Source organism: Equus przewalskii, chromosome 1, assembly GCF_037783145.1.
Source record: "Equus przewalskii isolate Varuska chromosome 1, EquPr2, whole genome shotgun sequence".
NCBI lineage: Eukaryota > Metazoa > Chordata > Mammalia > Perissodactyla > Equidae > Equus > Equus przewalskii.
Genome location: NC_091831.1, coordinates 145,551,843 through 145,576,287, shown reverse-complemented (window position 1 = coordinate 145,576,287; position 24,445 = coordinate 145,551,843). Strand labels below are relative to the sequence as shown.

General features: G+C 36.3%; 1 protein-coding gene across 5 annotated transcripts in view; it reads left to right on the top strand.

Annotated features, from left to right (window-relative positions):
- The window catches only part of WDR76 (WD repeat domain 76), a 59,653-nt gene extending 36,925 nt beyond the window's left edge, over positions 1-22,728 (top strand). For 4 of the 5 annotated variants that reach the window (XM_070581935.1, XM_070581924.1, XM_070581927.1 and 1 more), the window contains 5 exons: positions 5,569-5,727; positions 11,118-11,335; positions 11,915-12,067; positions 13,961-14,014; positions 20,224-22,728. In XM_070581935.1, coding sequence (XP_070438036.1) covers positions 5,569-5,727; positions 11,118-11,335; positions 11,915-12,067; positions 13,961-14,014; positions 20,224-20,479 — 840 coding nt within the window. In that variant the 3' untranslated portion in view covers positions 20,480-22,728. Of the gene's footprint in view, positions 1-5,568; positions 5,728-11,117; positions 11,336-11,914; positions 13,550-13,960; positions 14,015-20,223 lie in introns of all 5 variants that reach the window. The other variant, XR_011528958.1, reaches the window with a different exon arrangement.
- The last annotated feature ends 1,717 nt before the right edge of the window (positions 22,729-24,445 follow it).

Here is a 24,445-nt window from a genome sequence, read left to right as displayed (position 1 = left end):
TCCCTATTGCTCTGGCCAGGACCTCCGGTACTGTGTTGAAAAAGAGTGGTGAGAGTGGGCACCCTTGTCTTGTTATTCTTCTCAGAGGGATGACTCAGTTTTTTCCTGTTGAGTATAGTGTTGGCTGTGGGTTTGTTATATATGGCCTTTATTATGTTGAAGTACTTTCCTTCTATACCCATTTCATTGAGAGTTTTATCATAAATGGCTGTTGGATCTTGTCACATGCTTTCTCTGCATCTATTCAGATGATGATGCATTTTTTATTCCTCATTTTGTTAATGTGGTGTATCACGTTGATTGGTTTGTGGTTATTGAACCATCCCTGTGTCCCTGGTATAAATCCCACTTGATCATAGTGTATGATCTTTTTAATGTATTACTGTATTCGGTTTGCGACTATTTTGTTGAGGATTTTTGCATTTATGTTCATTAGTGATATCGGCTTGTAATTTTCCTTCTTTGTATTGTCCTTGTCTGGCTTTGGGATCAGGGTGATGTTGGCCTTGTAAAATGTGTTAACAAGTGTCCCGTCTTCTTCAACTATTTGGAATAGATTGAGAAAGATTAGTATTAAATCTTCTTTGAAGGTTTGGTATAATTCTCCAGAGAAGCCATCTGGTCCTGAACTTTTGTTTTTTTAAATTTTATTTATTTATTTATTTATTTATTTATTTTATTTATTTATTTAAAGATTTTATTTTTTCCTTTTTCTCCCCAAAGCCCCCCGGTGCATAGTTGTATATATTCTTCACTGTGGGTCCTTCTAGTTGTGGCATGTGGGACGCTGCCTCAGCGTGGTTTGATGAGCAGTGCCATGTCCGCGCATGGGATTCGAACCAACGAAACACTGGGCCACCTGCAGCGGAGCGCGAATTAACCACTCAGCCACGGGGCCAGCCCCTATTTTTTGGGAAGTTTTTGATTACTGTTTCACTCTCCTTAGTTGTGATTGGTCTATTCAGATTCTCTATTCTTCATTCAGTTTTGGGAGGTTGTATGAGTCTAAGAATTTATCCATTTCTTCTAGATTGTCCAATTTGTGGGCATATAGTTTTTCATAGCATTCTCTTATAATCCTTTGTATTTCTCTAGTATCTGTTGTGATTTCTCCTCTTTCATAATTTTATTTATTTGAGCCTTCTCTCTTTTTTTCTTAGTGAGTCTGGCTAAGGGTTTGTCAATGTTATTTATCCTCTCAAAGAATCAGCTCTTAGCTTCAGTGATCCTTTCTACTGTTGGTTTTTTTTTTTTGGTTTCAATTTCATTTATTTCTGCTCTGACTTTTATTGTTTCCCTCCTTCTGCTGACTTTGGGCTTTGTTTGTTCTTCTTTTTCTAATTCTGTTTGGTGTAGTTTAAGATTGCTTATTTGAGATTTTTCTTGTTTTTTAAGGTGGGCCTACATTGCTGTGAATTTCCCTTTTCAGACTGCTTTTGCTGCCACCCATATGAGTTCGTATAGTGTATTTTCATTTGTCTCCAGATATTTTTTTATTTCTTCTTTAATTTCTTCAATGATCCATTGGTTGTTCAGTAGCATGTTGTTTCGTCTCCACATATTTGTCACTTTCCTAGCTTTTTTCTTGTAGTTGAGTACTAGTTTTATAGATTTTGGTCAGAAAAGATGCTTGATATGATTTCAGTCTTCTTAAATTTATTGAGGCTTGTCTTGTTTCTCAGCATATAGTCTATCCTTGAGAATGTTCCATGTGCACTTGAGAAGAGTATGTATTCTGCTGTTTTTGGATGGAGTGTTCTATATAGGTCTGTAAAGTCCATCTGCTCTAGCTTTTCATTTAATTCCACTGTTTCCTTGTTGACTTTCTGTCTGTCTCATCTATCCATTGATGTAAGTGTTAAGGTCCCCTGCTACTGTTATGTTGTTAATATTTCCTTTTAGGTCTGTTAATAGTTGCTTTATGTACTTTGGTGCTCCTGTGTTGGGTGCATATATATTTATCAGTGTTATGTCTTCTTGGTAGAGTGTCCTTTTTATCATTGTATACTGCCCCCTCTTTGTCTCTCATTGCCTGTTTTATCTTGAAGTCTACTTTGTCTGATATAAGTATGGCAACCCCCGCTTTCTTTTGTTTGCCATTAGCTTGGAGTATCATCTTCCATCCATTCACTGTAAGCCTGTGTTTGTCTTTACAGCTGAGATGTGTTTCATGGAGGCAGCATATTGTTGGGTCTTGTTTTTTAATCCATCCCGCCACTGTGTCTTTTGATTGGAGAATACAATCCATTTATTTAGATTTACAGTGATTATTGATATATGAGGGCTTAATGCTGCCATTTTAGCACTCATTTTATGTTTGCTCTGTATGTCCCTTGTTTCTCTTCCCATGTGTTTCAGTCTACTGATTGAGAAATAAGAACTAACTTCTCTCTTATTTTGGGAACATAGGCTCACCCTTATTTTGATAAGATATGAGTGGCAGGAGGAGGTGAAAGGATTCGGTAAAGAAAACAGAAGCAGAGAAATGAGAAGAGGACCAGAAATAGTATCAGGTTGTACAAGCTATGAGATGAGTTTCAAGGATGGGAGTTTGACAGGGCTTCTTGCAGAGAAGTCAGAAGAATGGGAACAGGGAAAATGCCATTGGTTTTTTAAAAATAGGGTAGCATTAGTGAGTTGAGAGAATAGCTTCAATGATGAGGTAAGGAAGGTAACAGACTTTAGGAGAGTAAAAAAGAATGGGGTAGTGGAAGAAATGGAAGCAATCGGTAAAGACTATTTGTTGAAGAACTTTGAAAAGAAAAAATAGAGAATTAACATAGTCAAATGAAGATCTTTTCAGGTTGCTTTGATCTGTACAGAGTTGAAGACATGTAGGAAAGTCTGTTTGTTATGTCTTTCCTTGTGACTCCAAAAATCTGTATTACTAGGTCTCTGTAGTCCAGTATCTCTCTCAGCCTTCTAAGGTTCCAGGACACTTGGCGATCCCATTAACAGATTGAGCTAGTCTAAAACCAATATCTTGACCTTCCTGTGTGCTGTTTCAGCTGAAACCAACTATCCACCTCCCTCCTCTGGCCTCCATCTTTCTTCCTGGCTATGTAAAAGACTGTGCTTGTCTGAGGTAAAAACGAACTGGTTATAAGATACTAGGAGAAAGAGTCAGTATGTTATATTATGTTGGAGAAACTAACATGGACAGAGAAATTCAAGCATGATGAAAACAAAAATAATGACATGGCAACTAGACAAACGCTAGCACAAAAACAGCCAAAGAACCTAGCATGCAAAGACAGATGTAGAAGAAAAACATAACTCAAGGAAAGGAAGGAAATTTTCCATGGTTGCTCCAGGCTGTAGAACTGCACTGTTCAGTACAGTAGCTGCAAGTCATATGAGACTGTTTACATTTAAATAGAAAATTCAGTTGTCAGTTAAACTAGGCACATTTTTAGTGCTTAATAGCCACACATTGCTAGTGGATATAGAACATCTCAGAAAGTCCTTTGGACAGTGCTGCCATGAAGTAAGTTAAAGACAACATTATTTTGGTAAAATAAGACTCAAAGATAAGATGATAAAACAACAGAATGAGATGAAAAAGGAGATTGCAGAACTAAGGAAACAAATTGAAGATCAATGAAACTAATAAATTAGACAAAAACAAGGAACAGAATAGGCATTAATGAAAATTAAATTACAGACATTAAAGATCTGAGGTAATCTCAAACAGATGAGAAAGCTTTAAGAGACAAGCCAATAGAAAGGGAAAGACAGTCAAAGATGACACAACAAATGGAACAGAAAACATATTCAAAGAGAATTTTTCTGCAAAGACAGATTTGAATTGGCAGATTGAATGTATACACCATGTCCTAGGAAAATTTGAAACTTAAAGGATAAAGAATTCTTCAGGCAGAAAAAACAAATTATATTCAAGGTGAAAAGACAGGCTTGCCATGGTTTTCTACAGCAACATTGCATGTAATGTCTACAAAGTTCTGAGGGAAGGAAGGGTAGCCCTGGAATATTTACCCAGCACAAGAGATTGTTCTAATATAAAGGCAGCAGGTGGGTGTTCTCAATTGTGAAAAAACTTAAGAAATTCAAGACCTGTGAGTTCATCTGGAAAAAACCTGCTTGACAGCAAATTTCAGCCAATTAAGAGTAAATCAAAATTAAGAATGGAGAAGCTAGAGAAAAGAATTAATCATGAGTGTTGAATCCATTTAAATGCAGAACGTAATATTAAACAGCTGTATGAATTATAGTTACAGAACTGGATGTGAATGTTATCAACCTGGACAAAATAAAAATAATAATATAACAAAATATAGAGATGGAGAAAGGGAAGATTGGAGGAGGAGTGAGAATAATGTTCTCAATCAATAGAAATCATCTAAAATTGAGACATAGTTAAAAAAATAAAAAAGCATAATGACTAAAACTGCTTTATGTTTTATACTTTTTTCTTAGGAGATATCTCTTATAAAGAAATACTCAAAGTTCAGAAATTCCTTTAGACTGATTTTATTTTATTATTTTGAAGTATAGTTAAATTTAATAATATTAAAAATGGCGTATATAGCATGGTCTGATTTTTTCCTAAATTTCTCCTCTGTCATTCTGTCTACAGAAGTACGTATAGAGATATCTGTAATGATAATTTTGGTTAATTTTAGATTTGAAGTGATTTTTAAAAACTTTTTGTATATTTGCATAGTTTTTGGGTTCTTTATAACAATGGAAACTTTTGTTTTTCTAAAAAATAAATGCTATAAACAAGATGTTAACAGTGATTAACCCGGGCTAGGAGGAGGAGTGTGTGTAATTGGAATTTTTTTTCTTTCTTTCCTTTTTAAAAGTTCTTCTGTTTATTTTAAAGTTTAAATAAAAAAAGAAAACAATGTTTGAGTATTTCAGAGCAGACTAAGCCAGATTTGGAGATGATAGTTGATCTGGTTCATAATATAACATATGGCATAGGAATATAACTTATTCAAATCTGACAAGTGATGATTTAGGAATAGGTAATACAGTTGTGGAAAGGATAATCCTTAGAAGTAGTAACTCTAATGTGGAAATTCAAATACATGAATTTTCATGGTGTATTTAGGGGATAAAATATTTAAAAAATGATTATTTTGTGCCAGGACCAAATACCTTATGAAAATTGTGCTGAGAATGATATACTCATATTATATAGAAGCACACGTAGCAAGTAAGGTGGTAGTGGTATCAATACTGTTTTTGATAGTCAGGGATTATGCTGTGTGTGAAATGAAGAGGAGATTTCTCATTTCCTGAAGATTTCATGAACTGAAGTCATAATAAGCAGTAATTTTTTCCCTCTGTATTATGAAAAGACTAGTTTGCTAGTTAAAATAAATGTGACTTAATATTGCTAGATTGAAAATTAGAAAAAAGTAATATAGTAACAGCATAAAGTTTCAAATTCTGACTTTCTGAATGGGAGAGTGGGTACAATTATAGACTAAGAAAAGACAATATAATACAGATGTAAATAGTTAATGACATAATGATGTAGAAAATATTACTACTTTTCACTAGTTTTTGTCTTTCTCCCTGCCCCCAACTCTCTTCTAGAGTCACCAACCTAAAGAAGATGGAATTTATGTTTTTCAACCCCATAGTCAGCCAGTTAGCTGTCTTTACTTCTCACCTGCCAATCCAGCTCATATACTGTCATTGAGCTATGATGGCACATTACGCTGTGGGGATTTTTCCAGAGCTGTTTTTGATGAGGTAAATATTAATGTGTTTATGTGTTGACTTCAGATGTTATTCTGGATTTTCTATGAGATGCTACATGAATGATTATTATACCAGATTGGGTGAGGTGGTATAGAATAGGAACTTTAGAACTATACTGCCCGAGTTAAAATCCCAGACCATCTGTTACTACTTGTGTGACCTTTGCAAGTTTCTTAACCTCTTTGTGCCTCAATTTCTTCAGTTGTGAAGTGGGATAGTAATAGTATCTGCTTTATGTGGTTGTCATAAGGATTAAATCAATTAATGCAAATATAGTACTTAGAGCCTGGCACAGAGTGTTTGCTCATGTTATTTTTATTTTTTCATTTTTGCAAAAAGCTTTTCAATAAATTAATTTACTCTTCTATTTTTAGGCTTAAGACTTGTACTTCTTTTTCACTCAGGGGAAAAAATTGAAATATTATTATACTTGTGTTCATTGGTCCTGGCTTTTGCAGATGTGAATTTTGTGGAGATGAGTCTTAAATGTGGCAAGAAAGACTATAGAGAAATTCATCACTTAACAGTATTACATTACATTATACTTAAAACTTTTTTTTTTTAAGATTTTATTTTTCCTTTTTCTCCCCAAGGCCCCCCGGTACATAGTTGTGTATTTTTAGTTGTGGGTCCTTCTAGTTGTGGTATATGGGGTGCCACCTCAGCATCACCTGATGAGCGGTGCCATGTCCACGCCTGGGATCCAAACCGGTGAAACCCTGGGCCACGGAAGCGGAGTGCTCTAACTTAACCACTTGGCCACGGGGCCGGCCCTTACTTAAAACTTTTGACCTGTAATATAACACAGACACTACAAAATTTGGTTTTCTCTAGTCTTCTAGCTAGGATATATAGTGTCTTATATGCCATATATATGTGATGGTAAAGAGATTAGCTCACTTGTTTTTATCTGGTGAAGTTAGGATGAAGAATTGCCATTGGATGTCGTATAATTGTACTCTAGCAAGAAATGGACACCTAGTTGGTTTTATTCAGCATCTTAGAACATCTTAGGCCAAGTTTATTTGTAACCACTTGTTGAGTATAAATATAAAGTCTGTTCCTGGGCTGTTCTAACCCCCCTGCAAGGTCAAATTAAGTTGAAGCCTGTTTAAGAATGGTTGAAAGACTGTGGGCTCATACTCACGACCACCCATCCTTCCAGAGACACTCTACCTAGATCACCAGACTATTCCTTGGAGATTTTCTAATCAGTTGATCTCTGGCAGAGTAGGCCAGAAGCTTCCAAAAGGCCTGAGGAATCCTCACAATATTGGATCCCAGTGATTACGTTTTGGTCTACTACTTAAGGTGAACTTTCAAATTTGCTTAACTGTATCAGATTTTCTCAATAAGAGAATTCTTACAAATCAAACTTTTCTTTTTATTGTAGATTTTAATCTTATGAAACTTATGATGGTTTAGATCTGAGTTTTTATCCTTTATCTTATTTTGAATGAGACTTTTAAAGTTTTTAGAGGTCCTCAGTATAAGAGCATTTTATACGTGATAGACAATGAAGAGAATAGGGTACTCATCACTGAAGTTGCTTTGTAAATAATTTATGATCTAATTTTATGCCTTAATTTTTTATATAAGGCAGTACTCAAAATTAACAGATTCTGATGTCTTTGTAATTTTTTTAATATTCCTTGTACAGGTGATTCATAATTATTTTTAAAAGAGTTTTAAAATAATCATTTTAATAATTATAGTATGTACCTGCTTTTGTTTTGCTTTTCATTGTATTCCTAAAATGATCTTTCTTACAATTGAGGAAGCTTTTTCTCCCTGCTGAGGGCTAATAGTTCTTGGGTTTTCTTTTAAAAGTAAGGATGTTTAAGTGCCTTAAGGTCTGTTTATAACCATATGAAAAAAAACCTTCCAGACTATTAATGTTGTGTTGTTGGTCATGCTTGATTTCCTAACTACTGACAATTAGGAGAAACAGTTTCTTTTCTTATCAGTATCTTTGTGTCTTTTTTTCTTACAATTTTTATCTCTACCTTTTTAAAAATAGGTTTCTAAGAGCAACATTGATATTTCAAATCCTTATTAGAAATAAATAGGCTATCAGTCGTGGATTAAATGAGATAATATTTGTGTAAAGTCCTCTTTAAACTGTTTAATGGTAACACTTTGGTTATTAATGCACAACAATGAAGTTGTCTATGCAAGTCATGTTCTCTTTTGTATTTGTTTATCTTCTTACAAGAAGGTTGGAGTTTGAAATTTAAAGGTATATCTATATTTTATCAGCCACTTAATAACTGATTATACTTATTTTTTTAAACAACTTTATCAAAATATAATTCACATACCACACAGTTCACCCATTTAAAGTGTAAAATCCAATGGTTTTTTGTATATTTACAGAATTGTGAAATCATTACCACAATCTAATTTTAGAATATTTTCATCACCCTAAAAAGAAACCCCTTGTCCATCAGCAGATACTCCCAGTTTTCCCCTCCTCCCAGCCCTAGGCAACCACTGATCTACTTTCTGTCCTTATAGATTTGCCTGTTCTGGACATTTCATATAAATGGAATCATACAATTTGTAGTCTTTTGTGACTGGCTTCTTTTGCTAGCAAAATGTTTTCAAGGTTCATCTATGTTGTAGAATGTGTCAGTACGTCATCCTTTTTTTTATGGCTGAATAATGTTTCATTGTATGGATACACCACATTTTACTCATCCATTCATTAGTTGATGATCATTTTGGTTGTTTCCATTTTTTACTGTTGCAAATAATGCTGTTAGAAACATTCATGCACAAGTCTTCTGTGGACATATGCTTTCATTTCTGTTGGGTATATTCCCAAATATACCCAATATGAGAATTGTGGAGTCATATGGTAACTCTATGGTTAACATTTTGGGGAACTGCCAAACTGTTTTCCAAACCGGCTTCACCATTTTACATACTCATCGGCAATGTATGAGAGTTCCAATTTGACCATGTCCTTGCCAACACTTGTTATTGTTGGTGACTATAGCCGCCCTAATGGGTATGACATGGTATTGCGTGTGGTTTTGATTTCCATTTCCCTAATGACTAATGATGCTGAGCATCTTTTCATCTGCTTATTGGCCATTTATATTTCTTTAGAGAAATGTCTATTTGGATCCTTTGCCTATTTTTCAATTGGGTTATCTTTTTAGTATAGAGTTTTAAGAGTTCTCTACTTATTTTTTTTAAGTCACATTTATTAGGGTAAAATTTACATTTTTAGGTGTACAGTTCTATGAGTTTGGGCAAATTGTATACACCTGTATGACAACGACCACAATCAAGGTATAGAAAATTTTCATCATCCAAAAAAGTCACCTCATGACCCTTTGTAGTCAGTCTCCCCTCCCTTCTTGAAGTCTCTGGAAACCATTGATGTGATTATTACATTATTACAGAAATGTAATTTACCCTGTTCCAGAATGTCGAGTAAATGGAATCATACAGTATGTAGCTTTTTGTCTGACTTCTTTTACCTAGCACAATGCTTTTAAGATTCATCCATGATGTAGCATGTATCAGTAATTTGCTCCTGATACTACTGATTGAACAGTTACCTCGTGTTAGGCATTAACCTGAATGTGCTTTACATATATATATTATTAACCTTTATAACACCCTATGAAATAGATAATGTTATCTCCATTTAACAGCTGAAAAAACTGAGGTAAAGAGATTTATTAGCTTGCTTAAGGACGTAAATGGCAGAACTAGAATTTGCACTTGGGTCTGTCTGACTCTAAAGCTCCTGTATATTGGGTTTTTTGGGGTGTGTGGGGGTTGGGATGCCTTTAGTTTATTAATTTGTTAATCTCAGTTCATAATTATACTTGTTATTAAAAATAAAATTCAGCAATTAGAATTGTGGTCACTCTCTCTTACTTGAATACTGACACATTCTACGACTTGTTTTTTTTTTTACTGGGAAAGATTTACCCTGAGCTAACATCTGTTGCCAGTCTTCCTCTAGTTTTCCTGTGAGCTGCTGCCACAGCGTGACCACTGATAGTAAGTGGTGTACATCTCTGCCTGGGAACTGAACCTGGGCCGCCGAAGCAGAGCATGGCAAACTTAACTACTCTTAACTACTCTTAACTACTAGGCCACCAAGGTTGGCCTTACCACATTCATTCATTCATTCATTCATTTATTTAATTTCTTTATAGATTTTATTTTTTTCCTTTTTCTCCCCAAAGCCCCCCAGTACATAGTTGTGTAGCCTTCGTTGTGGGTCCTTCTAGTTGTGGCATGTGGGATGCTGCCTCAGCGTGGTTTGATGAGCAGTGCCATGTCCGCGCCCAGGATTCGAACCAACGAAACACTGGGCCGCCTGCAGCGGAGTGCGCGAACTTAACCACTCGGCCACGGGGCCAGCCCCCACCACATTTATTTTTTATTCCTTATATGTGTGAGCCCTGAACCCAAAGTGATAGTATTGTGGGTTATAAGTGATTAAAAAATTATATTAATACTTGCTGATGGTAATATATTTACAGTAGATAGGGTATGCAAGGTAAAGCTACCTTGTGGGGGGTAAAGCTTCCCCCATTCCCACTCTTTAGAAGTAACCCTTGTATTTTTTGTGTATGCTTCCAGAAAGTAGACATATACTTACAAGCATATATATATATTTTTTCTTTGCGCTAATGTATTCATACTATATACATACTTTTTTGCAACTTGCTTTTTTCGCTTAAAAAGTACTTTGAACAGTTAGTAGTACAAATCTACCTCATTCTTTTTGGCATTACACAATATTTCAAAGTGGAGATGTACCATCATTTATTTAACCAGATCTCTTTTGGTGGACATTTAGGTTACTTCTTATTGCTATTATGAGCAGCCTTGCTGCAGGCATCCTTATATATATCTTAGTGAAATTATTTGGTATAAGCATTAAATATTTTGGTAGAATGTATCTGATTAGCTGTCAAAAATTTGTGTCTGTTTACATTTCCATCAAAAGTAGGTGAGCATTCAGCCATATATCTTGGACTTGGTTGGCAAAGTTACTTGCTATTTGAAGGTATTTCAGTTGGGTAGAATTCAGATCCAATCCATTTCCTAGTAAGTTTCACAGAGCAGATCTGTATCTGAGGTTTATTGGATTTAAGAGATTTGGAATGTAGCTCTGACATGAGTGGATGGGCCATTTGATAGCAGGCGAGTCTCAAGGCTGATTAGTACCTTAGTTTCATCTCTGTGAAAGGGGTTGATCATTTTGCCCTGTGCTTCCTGTGGGGATGATGGGAGGATAAATGAGGTTGTTTGGGTAAGGTGTTTTATAACTCTTTTACCAAAGAATTTATGCATTAGCTTTTTTTAAAAGAAGTGTTATATAAGTTGATTATTACTTATATCCTTAGGTATATAGAGACGAAAGAAGTAGCTTTTCTTCCTTTGACTTCTTGGCAGAAGATGCCTCCTCTTTAGTAGTAGGCCACTGGGATGGAAGTTTGTCATTGGTGGATAGACGGACACCTGGAACTTCTTATGAGAAACTTATCAGTTCTTCTTTGAGAAAAATAAGAACTGTTCATGTCCACCCAGTGCATAGACAATATTTCATCACTGCAGGATTGAGGTATGTTCTTCATAAAATTTTATGGTTTAGGGCTTTTAATGTTAGGAATAATGTTTTAGCTTGGTTGTCAAGGACATCTGCCTTGTGATACCCACAGGCCAAATAATTTTCCTTTCTATACCAACTAAAGTTCTTTTTAGTGTGATTTTTTTAAAATGAGAGATTCTTTGGGATTTAATAAATATTGAAAGCATTGAAACAAAAACACATTTTTGTTTTCCTTGGCATCAGATGCATTTACTTCTAGTCTTTTGAGAAAACTTGTAAAAAACAAAAAAGTTATATGTGATCTATAACTTGTTGGTCTCTGTTAAATTTTTTCTTGGAGAGATTAGAAAACCAACTAGAATCTTGTCTCTCTGTACCCACTGGTTACATATATATGCTATAGTTTTGGAATTTTTCTACTGTTTTTTATCTATGCCAGTGTTTGTAAAATTAATAGAGAAGATTAGAGGATTCTGTCTTAACTGTTCTTCAACGTAATGAGCATTTGAGTGTCTAATTTATCTTTAGCGCTGTTCTAGAGACGAACTACATAGACTGTGGCAACACTAAGAATTATTCTTCCCATTACAGGGATGTTCATATTTATGATGCAAGGCGCCTGACTCCCAAGGGAAACCAGCCTTTGATTTCTTTGACTGAACACACAAAGAGCCTCGCCTCTGCCTATTTTTCACCTCTTACTGGTAACAGAGTAGTGACCACATGTGCTGATTGTAAGCTGAGGTAAATTGGGAAGACAGAAGTATGTTGTTAAGGAATCTCAGGAGTTTGTAGCTACTGCGTCAGTAAACCAGTAGCTTTGTTCACTGTGCTCCTTATTAAATCGTTAGCGTTATCGTTTTGTAGCCATATCTAGGTTCCTGAGATCTGTGGCCTGTACTTAATGGCTTTTCAGCAGTTTTGGGGTCTGGAAATTTCCTTGAGATTGACAGAGAAGGTCAGTAGCTGCCCTGGGGAGTCGATGTCAGGCTTCCCTTTCAGCTCTGAATAATTCCAGAAATCCCAACGAAACCAGGCTTGTGATATCTTGGAAAGGAGATAATTTTAACTTAGGGAGAAGCTCTGACTTGTGGATAGTAGGACATGCTCTACGAGAAAGGTGCTGAATGAAAGTTGTGGAGCCGCAGGCCCTGAGCAGGCAGAAAAGAGCAAAAACTGGGCTTCTATACAAACTGCTGGATATAGTTTTATGGTTTTAGCTTTGGTATCTTTCTTTTTTTTTTAAAGATTTTATTTTTCCTTTTTCTCCCCAAAGCCCCTAGTACATAGTTGTATATTTTTTAGTTGTGGGTCCTTCTAGTTGTGGCATGTGGGATGCCACCTCAGCATGGCTTGATGAGTGGTTCCACGTCTGCACCCAGGATCCCAACTGGTGAAACCCTGGGTGGCCGAAGCAGAGCCTGCGAACTTAACCACTCGGCCACGGGGCCGGCCCCAGCTTTGGTACCTTTCTGATGCTGCTGCTTAAAAATGGATTTAAAAATGTAATGTAAACCAGTTGGACCAAAAATAGAAAATAATGCCAATAAGAAAAGATGTGGAGAATTTCAAGTGCAACCATGAAGGAAAATGATTTTGTTCTCTTCTAGGATCCTGATTTTAACATTGCAAGCATTTCTCAGTTTAGGAGAGGTTTATCTTAAGTGATTTTGGAATTCATTCATTATTCACTCAACAAGTATCTGTTGAATGTATACTGTGGGCCAGGCTCTAGAAAGGCACCTAATTTCTGTTTAGACCCATCTTTTGGGAGGAGCATGGTCTGTATGTGTGACAGGTGCCCTCAATTAGTTTCTGGTAAAGTCTGTGAGCATTACCAGCTGGTGCATTAAGAGATTTAGTCACCAGGCAATGGGAGTGCAGTGTCCTCTTTCCACCCACACAGTTTCCTTTGTCTCAAGAGCTACCTGTTTGTCCCATTTCTGTTCATTTGTACTGCAAAGTTCACTCTTGTTACATTAGTTGTTAGTGATTTGACTTTCTATTAATCTAATTAGACAGTAAGGTCTAGCGTCAAGAAACTACACTGGAATAGCTAGGAACAAGGAGAAGGGGGAGGTGGTGGAGATGTGGTTAGTTTCTTTCTGCCTGGGTAGCTGGCAGAGGCTTCTGGATTCCTCCAGCTGCCCTACAAGAAGTCCTCCCTTTGCTGGCCAGTCTTAGTCTTGCCAGCACCTGGAAATGACACTATCAGACCCTCAACTGGTGAGTCTCATGGGGAAATTGCTATTGATACATGCATGGACTTTTAGGTTATTTTGTACATTTTCAGACCACATTCCTTATATATTACCTATATGACTGTGAATCTGAATATAGTTTTTGAGTCCAGGTTATCACTTTAGAATGTACATTTTAAGTTTGGATTAATAGTATTTAAATAAATTATTTCCACACTAAACTATATAAACACTAAATTTTATAATATTCCTTGTAACTTTTGTTAAATATACCAGCTAAGGTTTGTCACAGCCTAATCCTACATCTTTTAAAATAACAATCGTATTTTATATCATTAACCAATGAAAATCTTGTTAAATACACTGATGTTATTTCAGAAAAATTTCAAGAAACAATAAAAAGTGTGTTACTTTATTCTTGATTTTTATTTTGCAGAATCTTTGATAGCAGCTGTATATCCTCTCAGATTCCTCTCCTCACCACCATAAGGTAGGTTTCCATATGCCAAATAATGTAGACCCTGGATTACTATGAGTTATTTGTTGGAGTGCATGCATTAGACATCTGATTGTCAAAGAGATGTAGTAGGTATGATTTTTGTGTTATGTTGTTTAAGTGTCCCAGGTTGCTAGTTCCTATCCTATCCAGAAGGATTCTTGCCTTCAGGTTCCCTGTGTCTGTAATGAGTTTCAGTCTCTTTTAGGCAGTAGCTGTTCTCTGCAGCTGGGCAGTTATTTTTGGTTAAGGAGAATGACTTTATCTGCCCTGAGTTATTCACATTATCTTATTAAAGAAGACTGTAACTCCTCACCTGCTGACGAGGCTGAAGCTGTGTATTTGTGCCTGTTCGTTCTGGGCTTAGAGGGCTTCCGCACCTGCTCACTTACTTTATTTCTTTGGTTATCCTCTTTTTGCATCTGCTACTTTTAGTGTATGTATTTTAATCAAACTTTACACAATGCCTTCTTCCGAGACATCCCTCTTTAGTAATATTTATGAAGTTGGCGACAGGGTATACAGTATATGTTGATTGTTGCTTCATGAGGTTTGTAGTCTGTAGAGGCTATATTTAAGTATGTTCATTTCCTTTTTCACAAATTTCCCCCTTTCATTTCCTTTTTCAAACTAGTATATTGGTTTCTAATGTGTATTTTAAAAAATTAGGGTGATGATTCTGGGGTCAGTAAGAATTTTCATTAAAGATAGGATCATTGCGTGGCAGTGGGAAATGTGGTTCTCTGTAGTCCATACTTCTTTAATAAGAAAGGGTTGTAAATGATATTAAGGTATAGAGAAGAAAAGAACAGTACTTTTCTTTTTGCTTTGGAGAGCTGTAAAGAGCCCCAAATGTATTTTTTAAAATTATTTTATTTTTAGTTGTGGTTATAAATACATAACAAATTCACCATCTTAGCCATTTGTAAGTGTACAGTTCAGTAGTGTTAGGTGTATTCACGTTGTTGTGCAAGAGATTTCTAGAACTTTTTCATCTTGCACGACTGAAACTCTCTGCCCATTAAACATTAATTCCTCCTTCCCTCTTCTCCCAGACGTTGGCAACCATCTGTCTACTACTTTCCATTTTTATGATTTTGACTACTTCAGATACTTCATATGAGTGGTATCATACAGTATTTGTCATTTTGTAACTGGCTTATTTCACTTTGCATAATGTCCTCCATGTTCATCCATATTCTAGCATGTGACAGAATCTCCTCCCTTTTTTTAAGTCTGCATAATATTCCATTGTATGTATGGAATGTATATACCACGCTTTCTTTATCTATTCATCTGTTGATGGACATTTGGATTGTTTCTACCTCTTGGCTATTGTGAATAATGTTACAGTGAACATGGGTGTGCAAATATCTCTTTAAGATCTTGCTTTGAATTCTTTTGGTTATACACCCAGAAGGAAGATTTTGATGGATCATATGGTAATCCTATTTTTAATTTTTTGAGGAACCTCCATACTGTTTTTCCATAGCGGCTGCACAGTTTTACACTCCCACCAACACTGCACTAGGGTTCTAATTTTTATTTATATTCATCAACTCTTGTTTTCTCTTATTTTGTTAGTGATTATCCTAATGAGCGTGAGGTAATATCTCATTGTGGTTTTGATTTGCATTTCTTGAATCATTAGTGATGTTGAATATCTTTTCATACGCTTGTTGGCTATTTGTATATTTTCTTTGGAGAATTGTCTATTCAAGTCTTTTGCCCATTTTTGAATTGTCATTTTTGTTGTTAAGTTATAGGACTTCCTTACATATTCTGCATGTTAACCCTTATTAAATATATGATTACAAATATTTTCTACCATTCTGTAGGTTGCCTTTTCACTCTGTTGATTGTTTCCCTTGATGCACAGAGTTTTTCAGTTTGATGTGGTCCTATTTGTCTATTTTTACTTTTGTTGCCTGTGCTTTTGGTGTCATATCCAAGAAATCATTGACAAATCCAATGTCCTAAAGCTTTGCCCCTATGTTTTCTTCTAGGAGTTTTATAGTTTTAGGTGTTATGTTTAGGTCTTTAACCCATTTTGAGTTAATTTTTGTATATCGTGTAAGGTTACTGTCCAACTTCGTTCTTTTGGATGTGGATATCCAGTTTTCCCAGCACGAGGGAAATTTCTTCATTTGTTGAAGAGACTATCCCTTCCCCATTGTGTGGTGTTGGCACCCTTGTTGAAGATCATTTGATCACATACATGAGGGTTTATTTCTGGGCTTTCCGTTCTGTTCCATTGGTCTGTATGTCTGTCTTTATGCCAATACCACATTGCCTTGATTACTGTTGCTTTGTAGTATGTTTTGAAATCAAGAAGTGTGAGGTCCCGAATTGTGTTTTTCATTTTTTAGATTGTTTTGGCATTCATGGTCCCTTGAGCTTCTATTTCAGTTTTAGGCTTTTTCCCTATTTATGCAAAAAATACCATTGGGATTTTGATAGGAATTGCATTGACTCTCTAGATCATTTTGGGTAGTATGGACATTTTAACAATATTAAGTCTTCCACTCCATGAACATGATGTCTTTCCATTTATTTGTATGTTCTTTGATTTGCTTTAGTAATGTTTTATAGTTTTTAGTGTACAAATCTTTCATCTCTTTGGTTAAATTTATTCTGAAGTATTTTATTCTTTTAGAGTCTATCGTAAATGGGATTGTTTTCTTAATTTCCATTTTGAATTAGTCATTGTTAGTGTGTAGAAAATGTAACTGATTTTTGTGTGTTGATTTTTGTATCCTGCAACTTTGCTGAAATCATTTTCATTTTAACAGTTTTTTGTGTGTGTGTGAAATTTTTAGGATTTTCTACATGAAAGATCTTGTCAGGGGCTGGCCCTGTGGCCAAGTGGTTGGGTTCACACACTCCACTTTGGCATCCTGGGGTTTTGCCGTTTTGGATCCTGGGCATGGACCTAGTACCACTCATCAAGCCATGCTGAGGTGGCGTCCCACATAGCAGAACTAGAAGGATCTACAACTAGAATATACAACTATGTACTGGGGGGATTTGGGGAGAAGAATAAGAAGAAAAAAACAGATTGGCCACAGATGTTAGCTCAGGGCCAATCTTAAAAAAAGAAAAAGATCATGTCATACAAACAGGTAGTTTTACTTCTTCCTTTCTAATTTGGATGCCTTTCATTTCTTTTTCTTGTCTAATTGACTAGTTGCCAGTGCTTGTTGGTTTAATGGTGACACCTCATGTGCAGGATCTGGTTACCTGTGCACTTGTGAACCTCTGGAAGTTAGGCAGATCAGTGTCTCTAGTCCTACACGGTTTTCTAGTCCTATCAGATTTCCAGTCCTATGTTGAATAGACATAGTGAGAGTAGGTATCCTTGCCTTTTTTCTGATCTTAGAGGCAAAGCTTTCAGTCTTGAGTTTAGTATGTTGCCTGTGGGCTTTTCGCATATGGCCTTTATTGTGTTGAGATAATTTTCTTCTATTCCTAGTTTGTTGAATGTTTTTTATCATGTAAAGGTATTGAATTTTGTCAAATGATTTGTTTACATCAGTTGAGATGATCATATTTTATTCTGTTAATGTGGTATACTACATTAATTGAGTTTTGTATGTTGAACCATCTTTGCATTACAGGTATAATTCCAACTTGGTTATGGTGTATAATTCTTTTAATGTGCTATTGAATTTGGTTTTGTAGTATTTTGTTGAGGATTTTTGCGTCAGTGTTCATCAGGGATTTTACTCTGTAGTTTTCCTTTCTTGTAGAGTCCTTGTCTGGTTTTGGGAACAGAGTAGCTTTGGCCTCACAGAATGAGTTTAAAAGTGTTCCTTCTTCATCAATTCTGTGGAAGAGTTTGAGGAGCATTGGTGTTAATTCTTCTTTAAACGTTTGGTAAAATTCTCCAGTGAAGCCCTCTGGTCTTGGGCTTTTCTTTGTTTGGGGGAGGTTTTTGATTACTGTTTTAATCCCTTTACTAGTTAGATGTCTATAGATTTTCTGTTTCTTCATGATTCAGTCTTTGTAAGTTGTATGTTTCTGGAAATTTATCCATTTCTTCTTAGGTTATCCAGTTTGTTGCCGTATAATTGTTCATGGTAATCTCTTATGATCCTTTTTATTTCTGTGACATCAGTTGTAATATGCCCTCTTTCGTTTCTGGGTTTTTACTTATTTATGTTTTCTCTTTTTAAAGATTTTATTTTTTTTCCTTTGTCTCCCCAAAGCCCAGTACATAGTTGTATATTTTTATTTTTTATTTATTTTTTAAAAGATTTTATTTTTTCTTCTTCTCCCCAATGCTCCCTGGTACATAGTTGTATATTACACTTGTGGGTCCTTCTAGTTGTGGCCTGTGGGATGCCACCTCAGCATGGCCTGATGAGCGGTGCCGTGTCTGCGCCTTGGATTCAAACCAGCGAAATCCTGGGCCACCGAAGTGAAGCGCGTGACCTGAACCACTCGGCCATGGGGCCGGCCCCCATAGTTGTATATTTTTAGATGTGGGTTCTTCTAGTTGTGGCATGTGGGATGCCGCCTCAGCATGGCTTGATAAGCAGTGCCATATCTGTACCCAGGATCTGAACCAGTAAAACCCTGGGCTGTGGAAGCAAAGTGTGCAAGCTTAGCCACTGGGCCATGAGGCTGGCCCTATTTTTTATTTTTTTATTTTTTTCTTAATCTAGCTAAGGGCTTGCCAATTTTGTTTATCTTTTCAAAAAACTGTTTATTTTTTCTATTGTTTTTCTATCCTCTGTTTCATTTATCTCTGCTCTAATCTTTATAATTTCCTTCTTCTGCTAACTTTTGATTTAGTTTTTTCTTCTTTTTCTAGTTCCTTGAGGTATAGTTAGGTTGTTGATTTTGAGATTTCTTCTTTTTTAATGTGTCTACTGTGATAAATTTCCCTCTTAGTATTGCTTTTATAGCATGCCATAAATTTTGGTATGTTTTGTTTTCATTTTCATTTGTTTGCAGATATTTTCTAATCTCCCTTGTGATTTCTTCTTTGTGCCTCAAATGTATTTTTTACTTTAAAGTTGTATGGAGTATAAAATGATTTCAGAGTTTGGTTATCAGGGGAATATAAATATGGGAAATAGATCCTATTAAAACAGCAATAGGTTATCTATTTCTTATTTCTAGGGCTTCTTCTATTTGTGCTAAAAAAAGGAGGGGAGTCCATTGAGCTAGGAAATAGTGAACAAAAAAAGGCGCCATTTCAATAGACACTTAATGACCATCCGTTGAGCACAAACCACTGTACTCACTGGAGATTCAAAAATGCAGAAGACATTGTCCCTGTTCCTTTTTTTTTTTAAGGATTTTATTTTTCCTTTTTCTCCCCAAAGCCCCCCGGTACATAGTTGTGTATTTTCAGTTGTGGGTCTTTCTATTTGTGGCATGTGGGATGCCACCTCAGCATGGCTTGACGAGAGGTACCATGTCCGTGCCCAGGATTTGAACTGGCAAAACCCTAGGCTGCCAAAGCAGAGCATGCGAACTTAACCCCCAATATTGCCTCTGTTCTGAGTTTCAGTTTTGTAGGAAGGATAAGATTAGGTTGATGGTAACTCAGTAACTCAATGAGAAGAAACTTGGCAGAGAAAACCAGCATTTAGGAGCAGTGCCATCTTTACCCTCTGCCCATTGCAACCTTGAGTTATTTCACACTTACTATCCTTTAAAAAAAATTTTTTTTACAGTTATAATCTATACTTTATTGTATGTTATTTATGTATTTTTTTCCCATGTACATCATAATATGTTTCGAATTCTGTGTAGATTACATGATGTTCACCACCCGAAGACTATAATCCATCACCACACACATGTGCCTAATCACCCCTTTCGCCTTCTTCCCTCCCCCGTTCCCCTCTGGTAACCACTAATCCAATCTCTGTTGCTATGTGTGTGTGTGTTTTTATCTTCTACTTATGAGTGAGATCATATGGTATTTGACTTTCTCCCTCTTGACTTATTTCACTTAGCATAATACCCTCAAGGTCCATCCATGTTGTCACAAATGGCCAGATTTCATCATTTCTTATGTCTGAGTAGTATTCCATTGTGTATATATACCACATCATCTTTATTCATTTGTCCCTTGATGGGCACCTAGGTTGCTTCCAAGTCTTGGCTATTGTGAATAACGCAGAGATGAACATAGGGGTGCATGTATCTTTATGTATTTGTGTTTAAAAAAATTTTTTTTTCACTAGGCACAACACCATCACTGGGCGATGGCTGACCAGGTTCCGAGCTGTGTGGGACCCTAAACAGGAAGACTGTGTCATAGTTGGCAGCATGGCCCATCCACGACGGGTAGAAATCTTCCATGAGACAGGAAAGCAGGTGCATTCTTTTCTTGGTGGAGAATGCCTTGTCTCTGTGTGTTCCATCAATGCTATGCACCCAACTCGGTATATTTTGGCTGGAGGTAATTCCAGTGGGAGGATACATGTTTTTATGAATTAAGGAAGTTGCTGAGTTAAAAGTTTAGCAATGCCAATTTGTTCAAATTAATCAGTGTCTAAGGAGCCTAGTAATTCATGTGGCTTAGTCTGTTTACTTAGTAATATGTTCTATTTAGCAAATATAAGATTGCTTTATTAATAAGAACTATGAGCAGAATGTACTTTTAGTAAGGGAGAAGCCTTAGAGGTGTTTCCACAGGATGGGGACAGAATTTAAGGGGATGCTGTGATGCCTTCAGCACTTTTAATCTGGCACTATGTAGAAAAATTCTAATATTATAAATTATAAAGCTTTGAATGATCAGTATTAAAAGTTTTTGTGGTCTCATGATGTGGTTGTGATTCTATAGTAATATATAGATTTGTTGGTTTATTTTATAGTTCAGAATGAACATTTATTTCTAGACACTCACTGGAAGGGGTCCTGAAAGGTCATCTAACTCAGTGATTTTGAAACTTAATTTTTTAAATCAAGAGCTCTTTTTGCCCCTGCCTCTAAGTTAAATCTTACGTGAAATCCCAAGATAATTGCTGAGAAGCTTTGGTTCACTTGGGCAGGGCCTGGGTCTGTGTGTACTGACCCTTTCCACCCCCCTCCTCTCTATAGCTCCTGAGACACAGCCCAGGAATCCCAGGCCTCCTAGGCACAGGGTTTGGATCTGTCAGATCCCTGTAATCCAGTGTGACATCACCTCAGACCAGTGTTGTCCAGACTATGGGTTGTAGCTATGCACACAAAATCAATTTAGTGGCCCTGGCCAGTGTTTAAAAAAATGAAAAGGAAAGAAATAGTAAAGAATGGAAAACATTAAGTATGGTTTTGTGAAACTTAGTTACATATGCATCTTTGTAGGTATATTTGAATATGTATATTCTGATGTAAAATGTGTTTATTTCTGTGGTACTGTGGGTCATGGTTAAAGAAGTGAAAGTTCCTGGGGCTGGCCCCGTGGCCGAGTGGTTAAGTTCACGCGCTCCGCTGCAGGCGGCCCAGTGTTTCGTTGGTTCGAATCCTGGGCGCGGACATGGCACTGCTCATCAAACCACGCTGAGGCAGCGTCCCACATGCCACAACTAGAAGCACCCACAACGAAGAATATGCAACTATGTATCGGAGGGCTTTGGGGAGAAAAAGGAAAAGATAAAATCTTAAAAAAGAAGTGAAAGTTCCTGCCTTTGAAGGCCCCAGATAGCCTTCTCTCTCCTTGTTTTTAAACTTTCCAGAGGAGATTCAACAGCCTGTTAAGTGAATACCTTCATTCCTATTCATATTTTGGAGAAATGTTATGAAATACCACTTGTGGCATTTCTTCATAAAATTCTTTTTTCAGAAGTTATAGCAAAATTTGAATGTATCTGTTGTTGGAAGGGGAATTCCTAAATCAATGATTAATATTACCATGCGACATTGCCTGTCTTTTTGTTCTTCATTGCTAACTACTACAGAAGGACTATTGTAAACAGCTTCGGCAATATGTTTGAATTCTAAGAGGAAATATCATCTTCTTATAATTGTATATCACAGAAATAAAGTGACATTTATAATTTTCTCTATAATGAAAATCTAAGTGTCTTGAGGCTTAGTTTATTAATAGGTTGTGGATGTTTATAAGGAATAGGAGTTCTCTGTTTTCTTGGTGATATGAGTACACGAATTGATAAGCAAGATGGAAACACAGGCATACTCATTTTATTTTGCTTCACTTTATTGAGCTTTTTTACAAGACCCTTCACCAGCAAAAAGATTGCTACTCACTGAAGTCTCAGATGATGGTTAGCATTTTTTAGTAATGAAGTATTTTTAAATTAAGGCATGTACATTTTTTTTTAGACATAATGGTATTGCATTCTTAATAGACTACAGTATGGTACAAACATAACTTTTATTTGCACTGGAAAATCAAAAAATTCATGTGACTTGCTTTATTGTGATACTTGCTTTATTGTGGTGGTCTGGAACTGAACCCACAATATCTCTGAGATATGCCTGTATTAATTTATGAAATGAAAAGTAAAGCTCAGTGAGGTTGAGTTATATTTAAACTGTCCTGGAAATAGTAAATAAAGCCTTTAGGCTCCCTTTCTCTTCTACCCCACTTAATTTTACAGGTCTGGAGTGGCTAGTTCTATGGCAATTGTTCTTTTTTTAAGATGTTGAAAACTACTCTCAATTAAATTAGTACCATCATTTAAGCTTTGACTACTTGGTGGTAATTGCCTAGCTTCTGCAATAAATGTTAGCAAATTCTTCATGTTTCTCACTTTTGTGATTTATTTTGCTATTGTAGCTTCATAAACCGTGCTATTTATATCCAATTCTACTTAATAGAGTTTTATCTTCTTGAGGCAGTGCAGGAAGCAAGGAGAGTGAGCAGGGACTTGTTTCTCGGTGATAAGCTCTATAATGGACTAATTGTTTAAATCTAGAAAGCACATAAAGGAAAACTGTCTCCCTTAGGACATCCTTAAACTGTAATCTGTTGTGAAAGGTACTTCTCCCAGAGACTCGCCTAAAGCTGTGTGGCTTCTGTAATTATAGGTGTATTATGATGGATCTCTCCCTTTGGGATAAACCTTTTTTTGTAAGTTGGCCTTTATGATATCTCTTAAACATGTCAGCTCTGAATTCCACTTGAGTTATTTTCTTTGAAATGCCCCCATTTTTTTTTACATGTCTTTAAGGAGAAAGGAGATGATTCTCATTTTGGGTGGACAGAGACTTGGTCAGACTAGGAGAGACTGCAAAGGATTAGGGGTTGATTGAATCTAAGTTGCTTATGTCATATTTTAGTATTCTGTCCTTTGAGTGAGTTTCCCTTCCACAGAGAAAACTACGCAAAGGCAGTTCTTCAGAAAAGCAGGGAACTTTAGAGCTGTGGATACAAAGAAAGATTTAAATCCTTTCAGCCAGTGTACAGTACGTGGAAAGGGGAGGAGGGCAGACACATGGTGCCTTCCGTTCAAACCTGAGGAAGAAATATGTGCCAAGATTCCCCAAACTTACTTAGGTGTCCGGTTAGACTGTCCCTTCTGACTTACAATGTTTTTTTGGTTTTTCCTTTTTAGTATGGTATTGATGGCTAGTAATGAGTTTTAGTTCCAAGACAGCATAGACTCATATTCTAGTTTATTTGGCTGTAAATGTTTGGATTTTCAAAGGAAAAGGTGGACTTTTGTGAGGAAGATAACATTTGGCACAGTTACACAGAGTGAGGAGTAAAACATTTTAACATATATCTTTTCCTAAAATGGAAGCTGTGCAAGAGGAAGTGTTTTACAAGTATCTTTTGCCTGTTTTACTCCTCCATCAGCAAGTTCATAGGGGTTCATAGGGGAAGCCTATTCATGAGCTAAAAATCAGAAGTGTGTTCAGGTGCAAAGGGGCTTGGTTATGGCTGAGGAACCCTGAGCAGAGGCAGTGGGTACTAGAGCCCCGAAAGGATGTGTCTGTAGCTGAGTCCTTATTAGGTGTCCAAAGCATAGCTGCTGTGAATCTGTAGGATCATGGGAAACACTCACATCCAGTGGTTCTTATGCTTTTTACCCTTCAGATCACTTTAAGAAAAGACTTTTGTCATTAAAAAAACAGTGCTTTAGTAAGATGACCTGACAGCAGAATGGAGGATTGGAGGGCAGGTAGAATTGAAAACAGATTAGATAATAAGTAGCACAGCAGACCCTTGTTTCACCTTTTATCCTCATGGAATTTAGAAGACCATTACCAGTTCCATAGCCAGAGAGAGATGGTTACATAATTAGATGAGATAACGTAATAGGAATGTATTTTGTAAATTGTAAATATGAGGTTACTGTAGTGGTGATAGCGTTCTATTCCCTCTATTGGAAGTGTTTTCTATTCTCCGTCTTGTTCCAGGCTTGAGTAAGAACACTGGTCTAGAAGCTGGAACATCTAGATTCTATTTTGGTCTCTAAGACTAACTGAAACCAAGAAGCGATTTTCCTAAGG